The sequence below is a fragment of the Poeciliopsis prolifica genome, unplaced genomic scaffold (genome assembly GCF_027474105.1).
Source record: "Poeciliopsis prolifica strain line A6 unplaced genomic scaffold, Auburn_PproV2 SCAFFOLD006, whole genome shotgun sequence".
NCBI lineage: Eukaryota > Metazoa > Chordata > Actinopteri > Cyprinodontiformes > Poeciliidae > Poeciliopsis > Poeciliopsis prolifica.
In genome coordinates, this window is record NW_026562381.1 from 7,304,203 (window position 1) to 7,326,828 (window position 22,626).

General features: G+C 39.0%; 1 protein-coding gene across 1 annotated transcript in view; it reads right to left on the minus strand.

Moving 5' to 3' along the window:
• The window catches only part of LOC129360415 (rap guanine nucleotide exchange factor 2-like), a 96,322-nt gene that overhangs the window by 8,254 nt on the left and 65,442 nt on the right, over positions 1-22,626 (minus strand). The window contains 15 exon segments of the mRNA XM_055030621.1: positions 409-532; positions 757-968; positions 1,051-1,434; positions 1,627-1,867; positions 3,187-3,344; positions 3,512-3,788; positions 3,910-4,018; positions 5,320-5,523; positions 5,625-5,732; positions 5,871-6,035; positions 6,118-6,270; positions 6,570-6,728; positions 8,239-8,375; positions 10,827-11,004; positions 14,793-14,924. Coding sequence (XP_054886596.1) covers positions 409-532; positions 757-968; positions 1,051-1,434; positions 1,627-1,867; positions 3,187-3,344; positions 3,512-3,788; positions 3,910-4,018; positions 5,320-5,523; positions 5,625-5,732; positions 5,871-6,035; positions 6,118-6,270; positions 6,570-6,728; positions 8,239-8,375; positions 10,827-11,004; positions 14,793-14,924 — 2,741 coding nt within the window.

The following is a 22,626-nucleotide window of genomic DNA, read 5'->3' on the forward strand; positions in this document are numbered from 1 at the left end:
TCAAAGGGTTTATGAGCAAAGAGAAAGAAAGGAGACAAAGCTTAGGACAGGAAAGACCACCAAGATCACCAAAGAGAAGCAATTACACCAAACACCCACATGAAAGTTGGCAGAAAGGATATTGAGTGGCGACTCTCCATTAAGAAGACATCATTGAACAAAGGCTTGCTTTCACAGAAGCTCTGAGCACTTTATAATGCCAACAGCATATTTAAGGAAACAGTTGCTCAAGAAAACATTTGCCAAAAAGAACAGCTGCTTGAAAGAAAAGCGTGATGCAGAAACCTGACCGAGTGTAAGTGGACCGACTGACCCCACAGGGATGGTTAGTCGGTGGAGTACTGATTACTGATCCTAAAGGGGAGGACTTCATTATTATTCCTAACTTTATTTACAGATTTTTCTTACCTGGTCCGGAACATGAGAGCAGGGTCCATGTTGACAGACGCCATGCGGCCCACATGACGGATTTCTTTGGCAATCATCCTAAGCTTCTCAAAATTCACCAAACCATCAACTTTGGAGTCATTGCCTGTGAATTCAATACATAAATTGTATTTCAGTCACTGGAGAATTATAAATAAAAGAATGTTTCTGGACAACAGGTCTGGATTTATGAAAACAAACAACAAACTACCATGAAGACCACAAATAACCAAACAGCTACCAACTGATCTGCAGTTTTGATTACAGATCAGAACTGCAATCAATTGTAAAAGGTGAAAATAACTTGTAATATAAAATGATTCTATTCACCTTCGTGTAGGAAGGTGAGGTCCTTCTTGATAACTGGGAACAGGGGAATGATTGGTGGCTGAAGGTTCTGATTGTTGAGAACATTCCTGTACTTGGCCATATTTCTAGAGGGGTCAAAGAGATCCTGTAAGTCTCCAAACAATTTCTCATACTTGCTTGGTAATTTTTCCCATGTTCCTCTTAGTCTGGAAACTGGAGCCAAGTTCAAGCCACTGCAAGAAGAACCACAATTAGTCAAATGTTGGAAGAATATAAGAAAATGTATGCTTATACATAACAGTTTCTTTGTCTAACCTAATGATGGCAAACATGGAGTTGAAGTTCTTGCACTCTCGACAATGTAGAGCAATCTTGATGAAATGCTTTATGATCTTCATGCGCTTGAGCTGGTTGGGTTCCCGTACCACCTCGGTTGCCACCCAGAAGGTCTCATGGTTGATGGACTCCTCGAAGCGCTTGAGGCTGACCGAGCCTGTCTTGGAGCGCAGCTTGAACAGGTCGTCGATGTACTCGGTGGGCTCAATGGCACAGAAAAGTTCAAAGGCTCTCATGGAGAGCTGGGTGGCCACCTCCACCGTGCTGAGCTGCAGCAGAGCAATCTGGCCTTCTCGTAGGAGGTCCTGTGCGTCTTCATCAGAGCACAATGTCTCCGTCTCCATATTGCTCTTCAAGTAGTATCTTTATGGCAAAAAATTAAGTTAAATACCATGAGAATTTATGTCAGAGGTGCATAAAGTAACCAAAATTTGTACTTGGGTAAAAACAAAACGTAACTTTTCAAGAATTACTCAAGTAAGAGTAAAAAAGTATTTGTTAAAAAGAAAAGCTTTCCTCTTTCTTAGAGTTTGTGCAAATTTAAGACATCTTTACCTGCCACTTAGCTGAATACGGTCAGCGAGTTTGGAAAGCTGGTCTGGTAAGCGCCTCTGCTTAATGACACCCTCTGGTGTGACAGACACTTCACATAGTGAATAAGCCTCTGGCGTTGCAGTCAGAGCAAACTCCCTGATAGCCTGGGCCACCACCTCTTTAGCCGTTGTGTCCTTCCCGATCATGATATACCGAGACTGCTGGTCCGCCTTGAATACTCGTAGTACTTGGTCAGACATATCTACGAATATAAAATTATAGCTTTCAGGCAAACATCTACATTATTCTGGCTAAAAACAGAAAACACCAGAGATTGTTGGTTTTCAAGAGTGTTTCTGAGTTTCAAGAGACAGAAACACCCCAAAGATTTAAAAACCACCACCATTATGACACCCAAACCAAAGGTTAAAAACTGGATTTTTCTGCATCATTTCACCATTTATCCCCCAAAAGTTGTGCAATTGATTTAAGATGTCTATTTACTAAATCACAGCTGCTGAGAGATTCCTGACAGAGAGGAAATGGCTGACAAGGAGAATGAGAGGAAGTACTCACTTGGGACGACTGGCACTGAAATAATAAAACAAATGATGGAATTAAGTTGCTATGTACTGTATATGTTCAGTGTTTACCCCTATTAAGACCTACAAAACATTATGAAAACACTGTCCATTTCATTAAATTCACATAAAATAAAATATGTGCAAAAGGAATGCTTTTCAACTATTTTGAAGAAAGTATTTCCTTGGCAGCCCATGCTATACTTGGCTGTCTGATATCACTTATAATGCCTGGAATAAATGCTTTGAATTCCAACTGTACATTCAACCTAAGAGTCTGAATTTATTCGATCAAGGTTTTCCTGACTGACTCAAATTTTCTCTTTTCTTTGAGCTCTGATGGACGATTCCAATTATTCTTCCAGTTACATGAACAAATAATAAGAAAAAAAAGTGCTTCTGTTTACAGTCATATTAAAAAAATTAGAATATGCATTCTGATGAAACGAGTTAATCAAAGTGAAAATATCTTTTAAAAACAAAAACGTTTAACCGGGCATTAAACATGCTTTCCACTAATCCCATATTTGTGTATTAAAAAAATATTTTTTATTGGACATAAGGTTCTTAGCTGTAAGAAAAAAATCATTATAATTAACAGAAACATTTTGACATGTTTAAACCATGTTCCTCAAAATTTAGCATCAAATTAGATGCCGTTGAGTTTGCGTTTACAGACTGAAAATAGCACCAGGTCATAAATTTGACCAATTTCCTGAAGGATGCAACCTTTTTGCTATCATCTGATTTGCAAATAGGCAATCAGAGATCATCAACAAAAGAAGAATTCAGCAGATTGATTTATTTAAGATTTCTGGAGGGAACATACAGCAAAAATCTGAAATAAATCCCTCCTGCTCATCTTGATCCCCTCCAGAATTTAGTTTTAAATCATGGTGCACGTGCTAAACCTCAGAAGTATTTAAAGGATTTATAAATGCACACACTGATTCCACTGAGTCAGTCTCATATTGAGCCCACACCGTGTGTGAATACACACCAGGTTGGTTGTTGAAGTCGAGGATGCGGTGGTGTGACTGCAGGAGGTCCGGGTTCGAAGACGACAGGTTCCCACTAACCGGCAGAGCTGGTGGGATCTGCTTGGACGGCTTCATCCCCACTATGCTGTCATCCTGTGATTGGCCTACACAAACGTCGCTATGGAAACAAGAAGAACAGAGGGAAGAGGGTGGGAAAGCAGTTCTGTCAGCAACAAGCAGAGGGAGACATTTGTGCTGAAAACTGCAGCCTTTTTTCAGTGTTTAATGTGTTTGAGAGTAAAAATATGTTTTGATTTATTATTTCCAAAATGTCAATTCTCTTACTTGTATGGTTTGGGGGGCAGGATGCTGGTGAGTGTCTTATCAAAGATTTTTTTCAGCTTGTTGCGGCCTCCCACTGTGTTGCTCTTGGCCTTTTTGCTGGCTTTCTCAAGCCCCATGACCTGTTCCACGTCCACCGCCAGATCCGGTATGGAGTACCGGCTCCCCTTCTTAATGTCCCCGATTTTTGGTAGGTGAGGCGCACCGTTCTTCCTGTCGTGTTCCTCGTCCCCATCCAACTCATGCTCATGTTCTGGCCGTGTTAGCAGCTCCTTAAACACTGAATCGAAAGCAATGAGGTCAAAAGATCAACTCCAGTCTTAAATCAAGCACTGAAAAGGTTATATTTTATTTCCAAGAAAGACTAGATTAATTAATAACAGGAGACATTAAAAACTTACCTAAAAGATTTGTTTTCACAGTTATGGATAAGTGGGTGTTGTTCTTTAAAATCTCATTAGCTTTGCTGAACTGGACAGTCTCAAAGTTCTGTCCATTTACCTCCAAGATCTGCAGAAAGAACCAGAACCAATAAATCAGAACTTTAACATAATTAGAAAATGTTAATTTTTTAACATAATGATAAAGTTACAAAGACCAGAATTAGCTTTTTCCAGCTGAGAACCTCAAGCTATCAGTCAGCTTTTCTCATCAAGAAGTAAATCTTAACTAAGATGCAGCTGATCTCCACATAGGCACCATGCAGCTTTTAGATAATTGAAGCAAGCTGAGAACAACATTTATCAACACACTAACACTACTCTCTAAACCTTTTTTGTTCTACTATCACAAACATAAATATCTCAAAATTGCTAAAAGAAAAATGAAAAAACAAATTTCCATGCTCTCGAACCATTGAACCATGAACTTCAATTGAAAGTTTGGGAATACAGAGAGTCTAGATGAGTGAGGGGAGAAGCAAAATTTGTAAGTAAGTAAATAACTTTTTAAATGTTGCAAAAAAAAAGTAGGTAATTTTTGGCTTTTCTGAAAAAGCCATTACAGCTTTTCTTAATGTCAATATCTGACTTAATCACGCTTTGCACTTCAAACTAGTACCGGTAGATGGAAACCCGAACAATTTGTATCTTTCTGTTTTGCAAAAATTTTAAGTTTTCTCATAATTTGCATTACAATTAGATAGTTAAACATAGCTTATGAAATGTCATATGCAAGCTCTAAAATGTCTGAGATGCTCTGAGCGCACCAACCTGCAGAGCCCAGATCTCTTTGTCTGCAACATATCACGATTCTGTGACAACTAAAATAACACTCAAGCTGTGAGTTTGAAGGTCCTGAATCACAGGGTGAAGTGGGTAAAACATGGTAAGTGTGACTGGTGTAAAGGGGCTAAGACAGCTTTTCTGCTTCCGTTTGGGAGAAACAGCTGCAGAGGATGTTTGGTGTCGAGAGGGCTTAACACACACCCAGACACTTGTGAGATGGTTTCAAGGATTAAGAGCCTTTGCCTACAGCTGAGAGGCCTGCAGAGTGTGAAACTGGCTGGCATGTCAAGTTGCGAGGAGAAAGTCTTCAGGGTGCCTGCAGCTACTGCAGAGTTCAGTTTAAGACTTCTCAAAGGGAAGCTTTTTAATGCCAGTTAGGTCATAATACAAAACCAATTTCATAAGAGAATTGAGCTTCAAGTGGGAAAAAAGATCACTTTGACTGAGATTGTTCTGCACAGTTGTCAAGAAAAAGACATTGAAAAGCTTTTGAGAATGCCAGAGGGCTAAATAAACCTGGAAAATATTCAAACAAAAATCACAACGCAACACAGACTTCACCAATATCTTTGATGTGAAAGTCACCTGATCTCCACGCTTGAGTCCGGCCTCTGCTGCCTTGCTCCCTGGCTCCACGGCATCAATGAAGATGCAGAAACCTTTCTCTTGACCTCCGAGGAGGGTGAAGGCCAGAGGAGAGTCTCTGGACGGCTTGGTCAGCGTCACCAGCCGTGGCTTGGCTTTAGCAGCACATGCTATGTTTAACAGTCTTAGGTGCCCGCACATTTTCTGGAAAAAAAATAAAAATAAAAAAGAGGAAGCAGGGATTAAAAATACAATAGAAATATAGATTTTTCTCAGTTTTTATTGCATTTGTTGAAAAAACATACCTCCTTCTCCAGATTGCTCTCAAACTCCTCCAGAAAGTGAGTCATGGCAGGGTCTCCCTCAAAGTCATTAAAGTGATTGTTTACCCACAGCAAGACTACCCGTGTAACCTGAGAAAATCATATGACCGGCACAGTGGGTATCCACGGCAACAACTTTACAGGGTACCAAATTCAAACCCAATACAGGAGCAATTTAATGTAATCAAAAAGTTAATTAGGAGGACAGCTCTGCCCTGCTGGCAGTACCTTGTCCCTGAGACTTGGGTCGTGAAACCACTCCAGGAGCTTCTTTCCCACGACCATGGGGCTGGAGAGGAAGGTCCTGTAGGTCAACAGGAAGTCCTCGATGTAGGTAGGATCCACCACTGAATGCTCCTCCACCAGGTGCATGGTGAGACGCTCAGGCGTGCCCTGATAATCCAGAATGAGGACAGAAGTTTACAAGTCGATTGTGGAAAACTTGTACGCCTGCAGAAGACAGTAGAGGTGTCACCTTGATGACAATATGTCCTTTCCTGGTGCCGGTACGATCCAGTTCACGGTGTTCCTTCACCATGACGATCTCTCCTTCCTCCTCAACCTTCTGCATGTTCTTCTCCACCTGGTTGAGAATGCAGCAGTAGTCCTGCTGGGCTATGCATACAAACTGAAAAAAAGAAGGTGATTCACTTTACCACAGTAGCAGATATTTCTAAATTAACAAAATGAATGTTTTGTTCAGTTTAATGATTAAAAAACAGATTTCTCTACATATAAGGGGCTGCTACTGCTGCAAGGAACTTTCTGTGTCATGAGTGCAAACATTTCAGCCCAAGTAGGGCACAGTGGGACATAATAATGCAGGATGACAGGCCTCCTGCCAGGTGTTGCACACTGGAATGCAAAGGAAATGGAGCTGTTCATGGTAGCAGAGTGTGACAGATCAACTCAAATTTGGGCTCCAACCTGGCAGTCGTCCACCTTGGTCCTCATGACGCCTTTCATAAATTCCTTCTCCATGGTTGGAGACACACCAAAGCTGTTCCCCATGCACAGCATCTCTGTCCGACTGTCAGGGTAGGTCACCTCCACTGAGCCATTCAGGATCACAGACCACGAGTCCAGCTGTAGCCAGAAAACAGGAACAATTTCAGATTTATTTCACTTCAGGGCTGAAACAATTACCTGTGATGAATTAATTACTGAAATAATCAACTAATTTAGTAGTAAATTTATTGTTAACTGGGAAAGATCATTGGCTGAAAGAACAACAAATTATAACTGTACCAAAAATATATACATTTTGCACCTAATATTAAGAAATCTTCTTTGTTTATAAGTATGTGCTACTTGAGTGTCAGTAAGTCAAGGGCTGTGTTGATGTTAGAGGTATGTTCTAACATACTTCTTAAGATACATTTGAAGGATGTTACAAATGTATCACAAATTAAAGAAAATTCTACTTTGGCGTTTTCTGCAAGAACAAGTTCATTTTCTTTTTCCTATAAAATAGGATTAAGTGGAAAAATGAACATCTTCAAAATGTGGCAATTTTTTAATTCTCATCAATTGTGTGAATAATTGATTACTAATAATAGCTAGTTGTGGCCCTATTTCAGATTATGCAGAAAATTGTTTCAGAACTTCCATTTAATAAATATGATGTCCAACAAAAGTAGATGCAAAAACTATGCATCCACATTATTCTAACATCTTGTTGCTTCCACAGGGAAACTACAGGATTCAATAGGAGAAAACATGATGCTAAGTTTGGTTTCTACTCTTCCAACGGATTTTAAAATTCAAACATCTTTACAAACTTGTTTTGTCTTAAAACTATATACATGAATTATGGAGAAACCGATTCAATACATACAACATGCCCATATTAACATGTCTTAGATTATATATTATTTTATTTTCAATATTGCATACTGTGCGTACTTGTAGTTTTTAATTTTTGCTCTTTTTAAGGTTTTATTACATAATTGTTTACTATTTTTAGGGTAAATGTAATGCTCACTTATTCTATGAACTGATGTGAACAGCACTTTTACCTAATTCAGATATAAGAAAGATGCTTTATAGGATTGTTTACCTACAAACGGAAGTGATACCTGGTTGGATTTTCAACAGCTGGAGTTCCTTAATGAGTCAAAGTCATTTATCAAAAAGAAAGCAGAATAACAGATGGTTTCTTTTTCTCTTCTGTGGGAAGAGGCCATCTTAAATTAGCATTGTTAGAACCACTGCATGCTTGATTTAGAGCAAAAAATATATATTTTTAGTGAAAAAATATGGCTTTTTACATAAATTTTTCAAAATCTGACAACCAATAATAGCAACAATATGCTTAAAGTCTAAGTTCTCTGAACAAATTAATTAATTCTTGAATCAAGGCCTTAAGAGATAAATTCTTTATCCTTTTGTTCAAGTGCAATGCATTGAAAATATGCAACCCAAACCAAATGCTTGTTCAGCTTTGGGTGCCTCAGGGAACCTAAAAGGACCCCAAGATAAACTACTTGAACCATTCATGGTTAATAGAACAGAAAAAAACATCCAACAAAATAACAAAAGATCTGCTGGTGTGTAGGGGTCACAGAACATGGAATAAAAATGCACCAACACAAACCTCTTCTCCATCATTGAGAACGATGGTGCCAGCTCGCTCCACCACGGCGAACACCATGACTGCGCAGAGCTCCCTCCTCACAGACATGGTCATGTTAGCGAACGCTGGAAGCTGATGCATGAACTCCAGTAATTGCTCTGTGAAGAGGGACAAAAAGAGATGACGGTGTTCAGAAGAAAACCATCAAACGCTGGAAGAGGTTTGACTCCTTGATGGGAAAGAGTAAGGAAGAAGCGCTACTGGTCAGCGTGCTCCAGCACCTCCCCACCACAAGAAGACCCGATCGTCACCACAATCATCATGGGGCCAGCAGAGGAATCCTATTATGGCAAATATCAATTCTATTGATATAATCATCTGAGAGGTCAAAAATAATGGCTGACTAATCACATTGTGACTTTTTGAGAGTCTACTACTCATCATTCCTTCAAGCTGAATTAAAATCAGAAAAATTCCTAAGAAAAACTGAGAAAAGTTAATTTGTTCATCTGTTATAAGAATGACACATTTAAAAAAAAAATAATTTTCTTACATTGGAAAATGTGAAGTACAACATAAAGTACTTGTATTTTTACAACCAAACTTTTATTATGATCAGCATAGGAAGATTTTGCTTTAAATTAGGACAGACCTTCTCATATCATCTTGTGTACAACTCTGAGAGGAGCAAATGTAAATAGTCACTTAGGAGCACGTTCATTATTTCTTTTTATTTAAAATAAAAGCATTCAGATCACATCATGCATCTTCAGTTTTATATTTGTGGACATACAATAAAAAAAGTTATTCAGAATCTCTAATCAGTTTTTAACTCACTATGTGCATTTTCTCCATAATGTTGAGCTTCACCTACATGGATGCCAGTTTTGTTCTTTAACATATCTATCCAGGATGAAGCTTGTAATACTAATTTTAATATTTTATAAACAGAATAAAAAACTACAATAAGCGAACTTTGCATGTATAATTGCTTAAAAGCCGTAATTATTCTCTTGTATTACTAATGACAGTCAATGGAGAAAAACGTCCAGGAAATCTTCCGCCTTGGTCTTGACCAGCAGCAGTCTAGTACACCGGCTGACCTAGGCTTGGCATGGAAACAGCGTTGTGTGTGAAGCTGCGATATCGCTGAAAGTTTAATGTGCTGGGAGAGGTGAGGCGAGAGGATGTGCTGGAGTGACCTAGAAAAGCCTCCTGGCAGAGGGAGGGAGGCAATGGGGGCGCAGCAAGGAGATCAGCGGATGGAGAGAGGGGGAAGGGCTGGCGCTCGCTCCTTCTCTCTCTGCATCCAATGCATCATCCTCACCCAAAGTCCACATCAGCTGCTAAGCCCCGACCGACTCTGTGTACTTCGTTTTTTAAACACGCCTATCATCAGAGCTGGAGTTGAGTCATAGCTTTAAGGGATATGATACGAAAAGCATGATGTGGCTTTGAGAATTACTCGAAAGCCAATATCACAGCCGTGGATGTTTACTGTGGCTCATCTGAATAATAAGTGGCTTTTATTACGAACCAGGAAAAGGAGATGAGTGCCTGGGACACCCAAAAATTTCATTGAGAATATTGAATTAAGTGTTTAAATGTGCTTACTGATGAATATGTGTCATGGGAATGTCATACAAATCACATGAAAGTTCAAATAAAAAAAAAAATGCTGTTGTAAATAGGATAAGAGAATTACCAAACAAAAAGGTCATGTATAGTTTGTATGATTCACTAATTGTTCCATATGTGAGAATTTGTGCTGAACATTTGAAACTCCTAAGAGTCATGAGTGGAAGTTAAACTACTCATGACTCTTACAGTTAAACTAATTTTACAGTTAAACTAATTTTTACAGGTAAACTAATTTTATGTACAAAACGTCGATTCACGACCCCAATGATGGAAAGATGCATTTCAGTTAAAGGTGCCAGTTTATGTGCAACAATCTTGACAGTGAGATAAAACTATCTAAACCCCTTTCTGAAATTAATAAAAATGTGAAAATTATTATGATGAAGCAATATGGCATTTGAATAAGTTTGTATATTTTATTGTTTATTTGAAATATGCCTGCAATAGTCATCTGAGCTGAATATCTGGTTTTATTTTTGTAAATGGGGAGCAGAACTTATAAGTTTATACTTCTTTCTGTTCCATTTCATTCATGATTTCCTTTAGTTGTTATGTGAACAAGCTGTACATCGATGTGATATTAGTATCTGTATTGGTCCTGATGAAAGCACTTCTAGATTGGGCATCAGAGACAATGTGACAAAGAGAAGATCTATTCAGTCCGATACCATGCTTTGTGCTCTGGGTGACCTCATTCTCAGAACCCAGGGAAACTGTGTTCAAAAAAATAAATATTTCAGAACAGTTTTTCTGTCTCGGATTGGTATCGGCCGATACTAAACCTCAGATATCAATATCAGAAGTGAAAAGGGTGGACTGGTGTAAATCTGACATGATTTACTCATATTTATTATTGAGTAATGAAATAAAACAAAAAAATAAAGTAAAAATAAATAAAATGAAAAATGACATGAAATGTGGCTCCAGGACTGAAAATGTTGAAGTAAAAGCCAACCCCAGTGGCTCACCTATGTCATCATCCGTCCGGTCCATGGGGTCCTTCTCCAGGCAGTCCCGGACGATATCCCGGCTCATCAGGGGGTCGGAGGCTCGCTCGATGTCCTCCTCGTCATCGTCCTCCTCGGAGTCCACTGCAGTCTCAGGCAGGCCGCTGAGGTCCATGTCGCCTGGCTCGTTCTCTGTGGCCTGATGGGAGCAAACGGATAAAAGGTTGAGTGTGTGTGGAGCAAAAAGCGCGCTGCGGGACACTGTGACTCCATCAGAGACCAACTTGAAGCAATCATCTGGATGCTCGTCATTTAATTAATGACCAGAAGCTTTACAGCTGACATGCAAGCTGAAGCTGTTCTCCAGCACAAACATCATCTGCAAAGTCGCGTTTCATATCAAACACTGAGATTCAAACCATCTTGTGACATGAGGCATTGAATACAGTATAAGAGAGTCAGCATATCAAGCAGGCTGCTATGCATAGTAACAAGCTAATTAAATCCTAACTTTCTTCTCTCCTCCCCCTCAACAGAACTCCACGGCCTGCCTTGCAGCCAGATCCTGTTCCTTGAAAGCAAAAGATAAAATATGTGCATAGCCAGCTAAGATGAGAGAAGGTGAAGCAGATACCCGTGCATGAGCGCTGCAATTTGTTCTTCTGGACCACACAAAACGTCAGTTCTGATGGTACTCGATAAGAAATCTTACCACAAAACGCAGTTCAGCTTTAGCCGTTTTAACAACAAGAGCAGAACAGGCTGCTTGAGCAAACTGTCCACAATATCTCCGAGCCAGACGCATTGTCGCCTCCCAGACTGCCGCTCTGCTTTTCATTTTTAAATGCTCAGACGTACCCAGTCATTTCTCCTCAAACGCCATGTGGAAAAGGCTCATTAATGATTCAGCGTCTGACTAGCCATTTGGCCTCCATTGGTGCAAAATCTGGTGGGCGGAGCCAAACTGATGTCTGCAGAGATGATGCTGGATGCAAGATGGAGAGCATTACGCATTAATGTCAACATTACTGCAACTGGAAGGTCACCGGGTTCGCTACAGTTTGGACAAAATACTGCACTAAAATTATGTGTTTTTGTTTTCTTATGTACATTAAGCATGTATGAAAACCTCAAAAACTGAAGCGAGCATTAAGAGTCAGCACGCTGTTAATATTTCATGCAGGCTATTCTTGGATCAATGCTTTCAAAGGACCAATATCATGATTTATTCACATACAAACAGTCGGCCATGCTGGCAGTGACGCGCCAATGATGCGGGGGCGCTCCACTCCAGTCCCAGGATGTGGATTTTACAGCAGCTGCAGCAGAGAGGCCATGTTGTTCGATCACTCAGAGCTCCCATCAATAACCTGCTCCCAGTTTGCTCAGCAGCTCTCATCACAGCATCAAACTAATAAACGCGAAGCAGCATGCTTATCTGTTTACAACTCGAGAACCTTAGAAAAGCAACCAAATGGAGTAGCAGCAAAAGGATTAGCATCACCTATGTGACATCATACACATGTTGGAGGAAGATGTTAGAATTTTCTGCTATTGCTCATATAATGACAAAAACGTAAGTTGTCAGAATTTTGAAGGAAAGAGCAAATTAAACGAAACAATTGATAGTTCCTTTTTGCATTTTTACATCATTAGGAAATGACCACAGCAGTTAGACTGAATCCCTTTTTCTATGGTTAACCAGTCACTTTATGCAGGTAGTGGGTACAACATTTCACTGAGTAAGTGGGAAGGGAGTCTTCCAGGAAGCTCATACAACACTATGAACTTTTAGATGTCATCTAAAAAAAATGCCAGCATTTGTGATGTATGCAGTCTACTAAATATGCAGCAGTCACATACAGCTTTCTTTTCTAGGCTTGTTAAAAATATATAAAGCTAAATGTAAATACATCAAAAAATCAAAACAAAGTGGACACAATAGTGGCCTTCGCTTCAACTAGATTTTACTATATTCGCTTTATTTGCTATGGAGAATAATTGGAAATGACACCAATTATAAAGATACATGTTTTTAATATTCTGATAGTAAAATATTTTGAAATGGGTTAGGGCTATACAATTAGAAGTTTAATATCTAAGAACAATACAACCTAGACTATACAGTTCTTATGTCATTGAAAACACATTAATTGGAAAAATATTTAAATTCATGAGTTGATTAGCCTGAATAACCTCATCAGCTTCTCATTTCTGAGGGTTTTTACTTCCCCTCTTGGCATCTAATTTAGAAGAGGATAAAAACTCCACTGAGAACTGAGACATTTACATTTATCTACACAGCATACATTACTTTCAAAGGTTGTTCCGAAAGAACAAATATAGAGAACCAAATGTGCCCTAAAGTAAAATAAATCTAATGCACAAGTATTTAGTTTTTTAGTACAATATTGCCAATACAGTTTAGTTGCACAAGATCAAGAAAATATTTAAATGCCAGACTGTGGCTGAAAACTGTTGATGTGATTATATTGGACATATTTTGAGATATTAAACATTAAAGATACGCCACTGGTGTGGCCAGTTAAGAGTCCATCCAACAGGCCCAAGACAGCTTTAATAGGCTATAATACAGTCTCTCTCTCTCTCTCTCTCTCTCTCTCTCTCTCTCTCTCTCTCTCTCTCTCTCTCTCTCTCTCTCTCTCTCTCTCTCTATATATATATATATATATATAAAACCTCACATCATTTGCTACCGAAACAGCAAAGGTCAAGGATGACCTTTGGTGTTTCGGTGGCAAACAGCAAAGGTCTGAAAACTGAAACAGGATTCAGTTTTGGACTTATAAAAAGCGTGCTAAATGGGCTATTAAACAGTTGTCTATTTAATAATCATAGGTCATTATTTAAATTTTTTTTATAATTTCCAACAAAGCTGCACGTATGGGGAAAACAGATCAATCAAGAGTTCAGCAGAGATTAATCAAACATAGAAGGTAAAACAAAGGAAGAAACTCAACTGAAGTGTTAAAAGTTTACAGGACGAAGACAACAGCAGAGGACAGTGTTTGTGACTGTGACAGAGGAAAACCCAGATCCTGTCTCAGAGCTGTGAGCAGATGGCACTGAGACCCGGATCAGACCAGACTACAGACAGTAAAGCCTGTTTAACCTGCTGCAGTCATCTACAACAAGGCCTGGCATCCACTCACAGAATCCTGTGATATGATGAAAACATTCAGCTGCAACCCAACAACCAGAACCAGAACAGAACCAGCAAGAGGTCAGGGATAAACAAAGAGAATGTGACTGAATGTGGGAAGTCACAGGGATACAAAACAAACAGGAACGCAGCAGGTCCGATGGGGCGGCTGTGTGCTGCTAAGAGGATTAGCTTCAGGTTTTGGGGGAAGTCTATAGTCATGACATTTGGCAGATGTGTGTCTCTCTAAGCTGGATATTTAGTTCACCACTATTTTGCTGAAATTTATTAGGCTTCATGTACCATCTGAACATGAGGAAAAGGTAAATCACTAAAAGGTTAGTGAAAGATTTTAGGCATTTATATCATAAGAGTTGCCAACTCTGCAGGACTTGTGTGCTTCTGGCTTTAAAGTGATGAAAAGGCAGAGATGGAGGCAGGCAGGATGTGGGCTGGACCACCTGCTTGGCAGCATCCAACCTATCTGCTCGCCACCTGCAGAGCAGCGCCGCTCCGCTGTCAGAGTCCTGTAGCCGCTCCACCAGCAAAACCTTTGAATTACGCTGGAAAAATGTTCTGCTTAAAAAGATTATGGAGACTTCACACAGGGATGGATGTCAGCTCGCCACAAGGACATTTTCCAACTTCAGCTCGATTCTGATTACATTTATGCTCGTATTTAAGGTTCGTTTCATCCATCTCAAATGTTATTTTACGCAATTCCTCAGAGAAAAGTGTGATAGTTCAGACCGAGACATTCGTGGTGTGACTCTACACTACCTGGGCCTGGCTGGGGGTCCAGGGCCGGTGAGCGGAGGCCTTACCTGGTAAATGTCTGACAGGCTGCTGCTTCCAGAGTCACTGGTGATACTACATCCTGAGTGGCTGGACGAGACGTGGGTCACCTGTGGGTGTAAGCCGTCGGCCAGGTGCAGTCTGCTGAAGTCTGCAGGGAGCTGCGCACACACACATACATACACACAACATACACACACATGGTCAGTGTCAGTCAGCCCAGCAGCCACCTCTGGTCGAGCGCTAACACACATGGTGACTGCCACGAACTTGGCTCCAGTGTGTGGGGACGTGAAAGATGAAATTGATGGTTTTATGCTGGGTTTCTATAAGTTTCATGAGGTTTAATTAGATACAAAAATAAATTATGGAACATAATTTAAAATTACTGATGACTTGTGTTTCAGCTCTGGTCTTCTAAAGCTGGGCTCCATAACTTTTACAACTTTTAATCTGTTTTCACATCTGATAGACCGGTAGATTGGGTTTGATTGAGAACAAAACTGCAACATTTGTTATAACATTAGCTGCTGTGGTTTTCTTTCACACAGCACTGTGTTAAACAAAATAAATGCTTTGAGCAACCTGTTCCCCTCCTCACCTGAAGAGGCACTGCACCAAGAACCACTAAAGGAAATGACACAAAAACCTCTAAAAAAAAAGATACTGAGTGCAACTTCCTTCTCCACAAATGCAAACAAAATGGAGACTCTGATGTGTTTAGTCAGAAGTTAATCAAACCCGCTGCAACACAGACCGCTACAGAAGATTCTCCCTTTCCAAAACTATCAGCATCTACAGCAAGTCTTTGAAAAAAACTATACACGTAACAAAATTTGACTTCCCTTTGGGATTATTTAAGTCATTTTGAATTAAATAGTTTTAAGACCTATAAAGTAAATCTGGACATATAAGACTTTTGGTTTAAAACTGGGACAATTTCGTTAAAGATTTATGTACTTGAAAGACCCTAAGAAAACGTTGTCATTCCAACCTTTAATTGTAAAAAATAACAGCCAAAAACCCCCAAAAAACTCGGTAATAATCTTTTAGATGTAATTACGCAACATCAACAGAACAAAACTTCTAAAATCTGAGATTCTGAAAAAGTTCTTGTTTCTATACAATGTGGTATTATAACACAGTAAACGCCAAAAAGGGATATACTTTAAAACTTTAACATAAAAATAATTGTGCCTGCCAGATTTTGCCTCAAGTCATCAATTTAAGAGTTTACTAAAACTCTTATTATGTAAAACTAAAAGAGGAACAAATCTGACAAAATAAACTCTCCAGGGGCTCAGACTCTGAACAAAATAGCTATTATAGTGTCAAAAATCCAATCTGAAAATAATTGGGTATTTTTATTAAAATGGTGCTCAAATGCAGAAAAAAAAATATTTTTATGATAGAAGAAAATTCTCTAATTAATGCTTCACAAGCTGAATAAACTAAACAAACACAAAACAGTAATGGGGGAAACCCCTCTGAGTAATTGATGCTGCATAAAGTAGCAGCTGTAATTAAAAATAGTGCAAATGGGCCAACCCACTTCTCTATGGAGATGAATCTGAAATTTAAAATACATCAGAAACAACAAATACACTTACAACCTCCAGAAATGCAACTGCTTCATGATTTTCTTCCATTTTAATTTAGCTGGGTTATTAAACAACAGCAAAACTAATTCTGGTTATCAAAAGCAGCCTAGTATTTTTTAAATAAATCCATCATATCTGATTAGTCAAGTGGGGGAGAGAAGAAACTGGTCCATGGTGTCTGTATTATGTGAATATTTTATATTCCATATGTTTTATTTACCAAACATTTATTTATTTAATACTTGGAAGTGGGATCATTTTCTCTGAGCCCTTTTCAACCTAACTTTTGGCTGTGGCAGATCATTAATTTTAGATTTAAATCCCCCAAAACTCAAATCGGTCTGCTTTAATGAACCAACTTTACTCATCAAGAGGCTGGAAAGTTGGAACCAGATGTAAACATCTGGAGAAGATTTGATTTAGTCTCCTCCAAGCTGTTTGAGTTTAAAGTTTGAATTTCTTTTTCATTTGTTTAAATCTTTCCCTAAACATAAAAACAGGCTAATTTTCCATACCAGCTGTTTAAAATGGGTAAGGCTAATGAAATGAAAAGAAAAACATTGAGTTGAGTTTCTGATTGCAGGTCTTTAATTATGGCTTCATTATGGGGTTTTTGGATGTTGGCGAATCAGTTTTTCACACACTGGAGGCTGGTTTTGCTTAAGTCTGCCAACAAAGTGACAAAGAAACTGAAGATCTTGGAAGAGTCGTTGAACAGAGCTGTTTCAGAAAGCAATTTATTTCTGAGCTGCTGTGAGGGGAAAATGTGGAAAAATTAGACGTATCAATTCACAAAGTGCCTTTCTGTGTCAGCGACAAGAGACTGGGAGCCAGACAGTGGAGTTCTCGCAGCACTGAGGTGTGATGTGATTACAGTGTGTCAAAGATTTCCATCACGTTTAATTATCTGGCTGGCTGCACTAACCAAAATGGTCGACCGGAGGACCCAGTCAGTCGCTAACCCCCTCAGGCTGCGGTTGGTGGACGGCCATGTGAAAGCCTCCACATTAATACCACTGGCTGGGCAACGCTGATGATTCTACTGTTGTCTCTCCATAAATAAGCCAATAATCTCATCACATCACAGTTTTTTACAGAGTAATACAAAATACTCAAGTTTAGACCTGACAGGAAATTCACGCTGGAATCTATGAGATAACACTTCATGTTATTTAAAGTTAAATGACATTTAGATTTCTGAACAGATAGTCTTCAAGCTGTTTTAGGGACCTAATGATTAACCTGCAACTATGTATTAATTATGCCATTTATGTATTATGTTGGAATAAACAAAATATCTTTTTATTTTGCATGTTTGCTTTATGCTTATGCTTTTTCACAAAAGGTTGAACTGTTACAATATTTCACATTTTATATTGAAACATTTTTATTGTATATGCAAGTTACTGAGTGGACAAATGGAGTTTTTATTTACATATGATCCTCGAACCTGGAAGTGATCAGCCTATTAGCCATTCCTGTGGAGTCCCTCAGGGTTGTGCTGCAGGCACAATCATGATCCTGCTATCCTTCTTAGTCATTTTCTGAGGAAATGACTTGCATGGAAGAAATCCAGCTGTACCACAGTGTAAACAGCTCAGCATGACATAAATCATTAAACCCACTGTGTTGTCTGTCAGATATTAAGAAATGGCTAACTGAGAGTTTGGTTTGTTCAAAATGGAGATTTTGAACAAACAAAGAATGATAGAAATTTTGCCCCTGGTAAAACAAGTAGTATATGCACATGGAGACCTTTTCCTTTTTTATGAATAAGGGCAACAGCATTTTAACAACTACACTTCTTGCTTTCTGACCAGATGTAGCCAATAAATTTTACCAAAAAGCATGCCTTGCTGCAGCCAAATCTACAGGCAAGCACTTTAATAGATATATAGAGTGACAAATCTTATCATCAATGATAATAGACTAAATTCTTCCAAGCAAAGAACATAGAATACTCCAAAAAAATGTGCATACTGTATGCCTTTCTATTAAGGCAAACATTCACATTGCCTACACAAATCTGACTACGGCACTTTATCCGTTTGATTAAAAAACTGCATCCTTTGTTTTTATTGAGCAAGTTTGTTCATGTTTTCTGTTAGTACACATCCACATGTAACTTTTGGTCGATTGTGGTCCATGTGACACAAAGTTTGCAGATCATCGTGTTAAAGAGTTTCACATAAGTGACAGATGCATGTGAGGAACAAAGTGAGAGCAGGGGAGGCGGATAAAGCAAACGGATAATAAACAAGTAATCCTTTCTCTCCACTCATTTAGGTCATCCGTCTGTCGGTCAATAAGCCAACGTCCATTCAGTCTTTGAGCATGTGGTGCTGGTTGACCTCTCCGGCCCCTTGGAATGCAGGAGACTGGGTCAAACTGGATGCCAGTGAAACAATGACATGCTCATTAGGCTTATCCAATAAGTATACAGCCATGAGGCCCAACATCTACTCTTTGTTGTGAGCTCTGATTGATTGAAAAATCCATACTTTAATTCTGCAGTTTAAACATGTTAACGATATAATAAACATGAACTACATCATGAATTTGTCATCTGAGCTGTTTCTCTGCTCCGTTGTGCTTTAAATTCAACACTCTCTTGAAAACAAATGAGCTCCGCAGGACCACGGGCTGAAAATACGTCCAATCAGGCGTCACGGGGGGATTAGGCATCGCTCTAAAGCTTGAGCCACAACTCTCAGTTCTGCTTACATGTGAGCAGATGTGGTGCTCCTTAAATTACATTACAGACCTAATGACCTACATTGCTGGGTAGAAATACTGGCTGCCTCTCAATCTCTTTACTGCTTGCATGCAGTCAGTGAATCTATCCTGCTACCCTCCATCATTCCATCAAAAGGGAAAATAAAACTTCTTAAACAGAGATTTAGACCTAGAAGACATTTTAATGGTGATTTTATTCCTGCAGCTGGTTTAAATTAAGGCGACACTATGTCATTCAAGTCATTTGAATGTGCTGTTAGATTTTATTAAAACACTACACTAGCTAATAAATGGCAACTGAGAGCACATTCAGATTCTCTCACCAAGGCAGCAGCTTCTCGCTTTCCTGAGCCTTTGGGATCAGGAGATTAAAATCCTGTTGGCAGGGCGTCTGATTAAATGGGTCTGATACGCTCTCTGGGCTTTTCCTTCACTTTCTACATCTCCATCGGTCAGGCCCACACAAAGCGAGTCACGCTATTTATCATGAAGAAAATACTTTTTACTCCACAATGATTAAACATGCTACAAGTTGTAAAACTTTGGCCAAGTGGAATTACTGGATCGACAGTGTCAGTCGTGTCCTTGAGCAAGAAGATTCTTCCCCCGGTTTGCCTGCTGAACCCAGTGATGCCGATTAAATTTCAGCCAAACACTTTTGTTAGTCTTTCCCAGGGCAGCTATGGCTACAACGTAGCTCATTATCAGATTTGAGAAAACTCTGTATTTTTGTGTGTGAGCGTGTATATGAAAAAAAAAAAAAAAGAGAGATTTCCCACACATTGTAGTCTGCCACAAATAATGGGCCAAAATACCCACAAACCTGCTTTGACATGATTTCCAATTGACAGTGTTTAAATTAACCTTCTGGTGCGATGTTTAAATCCCAACATGAAGTCGTGGTACAATTGAACCAATCGGTTCGCTGACGTTTTAGCTTTGCTCTACACTGCCCCATATGGCTTTGGCATGTTTGAAACAACACTCAAGTGTGGATTTGTCCATGTGGATGAAACAGATATGTACACAATATGTTTTTAAATGATTTATGAAAACATTTGTTTTTATAAAGAATTGACTATGTGTGTATAAGCCCTGAATGGGTCCTTGAATTTGATAACGCTCTCCACAATTTACAACAGATTAACATAGATTAGAGGGGTGACAGGAATTGTAAACTTGACACACAATCTAAAAATCTAATCTTTTTCCGATTACAGAATGCACCATCATAACCACTAATAGGTTGTGCTGACAAAACTCTTCAGTTCTGTCACTGAGGTGCTTATTAGAGTTACTAAAGCAAATTGCTCTCTTTTTCCCATTTGAAGAGTCTGAATTTAGAATAAAAAGGCAATCTCTAATTGCTTACTTTAATCTTGTTGGATGTTACTGGTGGATGTTACAACCGGTAACATCAATTGCTAAAGAAAGTTGAAATTGTCTAAACTGTGGTGATTTTGTTTTTGTTCCGAAATTGTGTCCAACTGCAAAGCTGTGTGACACCAGCTGCTCTTTCGATCACAGACATTAACTCTGATACTGACAAGTACAGACATTGAATAGGGAATGATTTAATAACAACCTAATAAAACCTAATAAATCAGAGTTTGGCCTCAAGCAGAACGTTGGAAAACCCTGTCCTTTATTTTGTGAAATATATTTTCAACAAAATGAAGTGAGTAATTTAATGACTTTTTTTTCAGAAAGTTGAAATAGGAAGAAGGAAATGGGTAATACTAACATCAGCAGTTTAAAGCTTTGTGTAACTGGTGCAAAACATAATATATAATATAAATAATTTTAGTTAAAATAAATAAGCGGATACTGACAAAATCAACATGATCAGAATCAACACTTTTAGCAGAAATGTGTTTTTTTATGTATTGCATTTGAAAAAAATGACATCACTAAAAACTAAAGGATGCTAAAAAAAAAAAAGAAAAATCAACAGTAACTTAATTGTGATGGTTTTCCCACTGTTGCAGTAAAAAGCTACACTAGAAATGGAAATCACAGGTGTTAATGGGTAAGATAAGGAGCCATGGCATTACTGTCATGGCAGCAAATGCTGATGGGAAAAACATTATGATGCCATTACTGTAATAGGATCTGTTAGCCCATTGGGGGGGTATCCTGCTGAGATAAATTGTTGTTTACAAAAGCCCTCATTTGTGTGCAAATACCATATAGACAAAAAGTCAGAAAAAAAAGAATGACTATTTTAGTTTTTTTTTTATCTTTTGTTGGGATTGTTGTTCACTTTTTGGTCAAATCTGAAACTAAAATAAGATATAAATGGTATATTAATAATTAAAAATTTATTAGAAAGCAAGTTTCCACATTTCCAGACCATTATGATTACAGACATTTTAGCACACAAGAAAAAAAAAGTTATTTATACAAAGATTTTTATACATTGGCAACAGTTTTAAAAATTCATACTGAGCATTATATCATGCAAAGCATGTCAGAAGCTTTGGTATCCTGCAGGCCTCCCTGAGGGGAACAGCGAAAACTGTGAGAAAAGCGGCTGAGATAACTCATCAGCAGTGACACATTTACAGCAATTACAGGAATATTAAGGTGATTTTTCCCCCCCTCCACAGCATATGTGCTCTGCAAACCAGGCACCGTCCATCAAAAAGATGTACAGCCTGCTGTTTGCATGTGCTTGAGTGCGTGTCTGCGTGTGGTCGCGGGGTGAGTGATGCCAGCGGCACTGACAGTCGATCAATCCGTTTACTGTTCAAGTGCAGATGGTGTCAGGCCTCTCAGAGTGTCTGCTGGAGCTGCAGGTTGCTTTCAGCACCATGGACAGCGCCACCAGCAAAGGAGCGGTGGATCAAACAATTTCAGCCGGTAAAAAAATACAAAAAAGGATTTACTTATGGATTTCTGATCCTTCTTATCAGTGTTTTTAAATGGAAACTGAATGTAAACGTCCACTGTGATTTTCCTCCAATGTAAAACAGTGTTTATTGTCATGGCTACTTCTAGAGGATTCACATCCAACTACTGACACCTTCGTGCAAAACGAGGGCAGAGGCGTCGTTCTTTAAACAGCCAGAGCTCCCATCTAACAGCATTTAAATCGCAGATATTCCTCTAAGCACAACCTTCATGTCACTGATGATGCTAATAAAAACAAATTATATTTATTTATTTTAGATAATATATAAATCATTGCGTGCAGCTAGTGTTATTAAGCATCTGTGAGTGTGTTTGCACGCGTCATTGACAGCGAGCACATGGCGGCCGTTTCTAGTACAACACACTGACACACATCTGAGACTCAACGGGGGCAACGATCAGCCTCTGATCGCGTCCTTGGTCTGCCCTGCCTTCATTCATCCTGCACAGACTCAATAGAAGTCCGATGCACGTCCATTACAGGGCCGGTAATCATATCTACAGGGTCATAAATGATGAGGGGAGAGGAAAAAAAAAAGAAAAAGAGGATGCACATCGATAGGCTACTTACCGGGGTTTTATCTTGCTGGCTCGGGACTCCATTGCTGTCTGA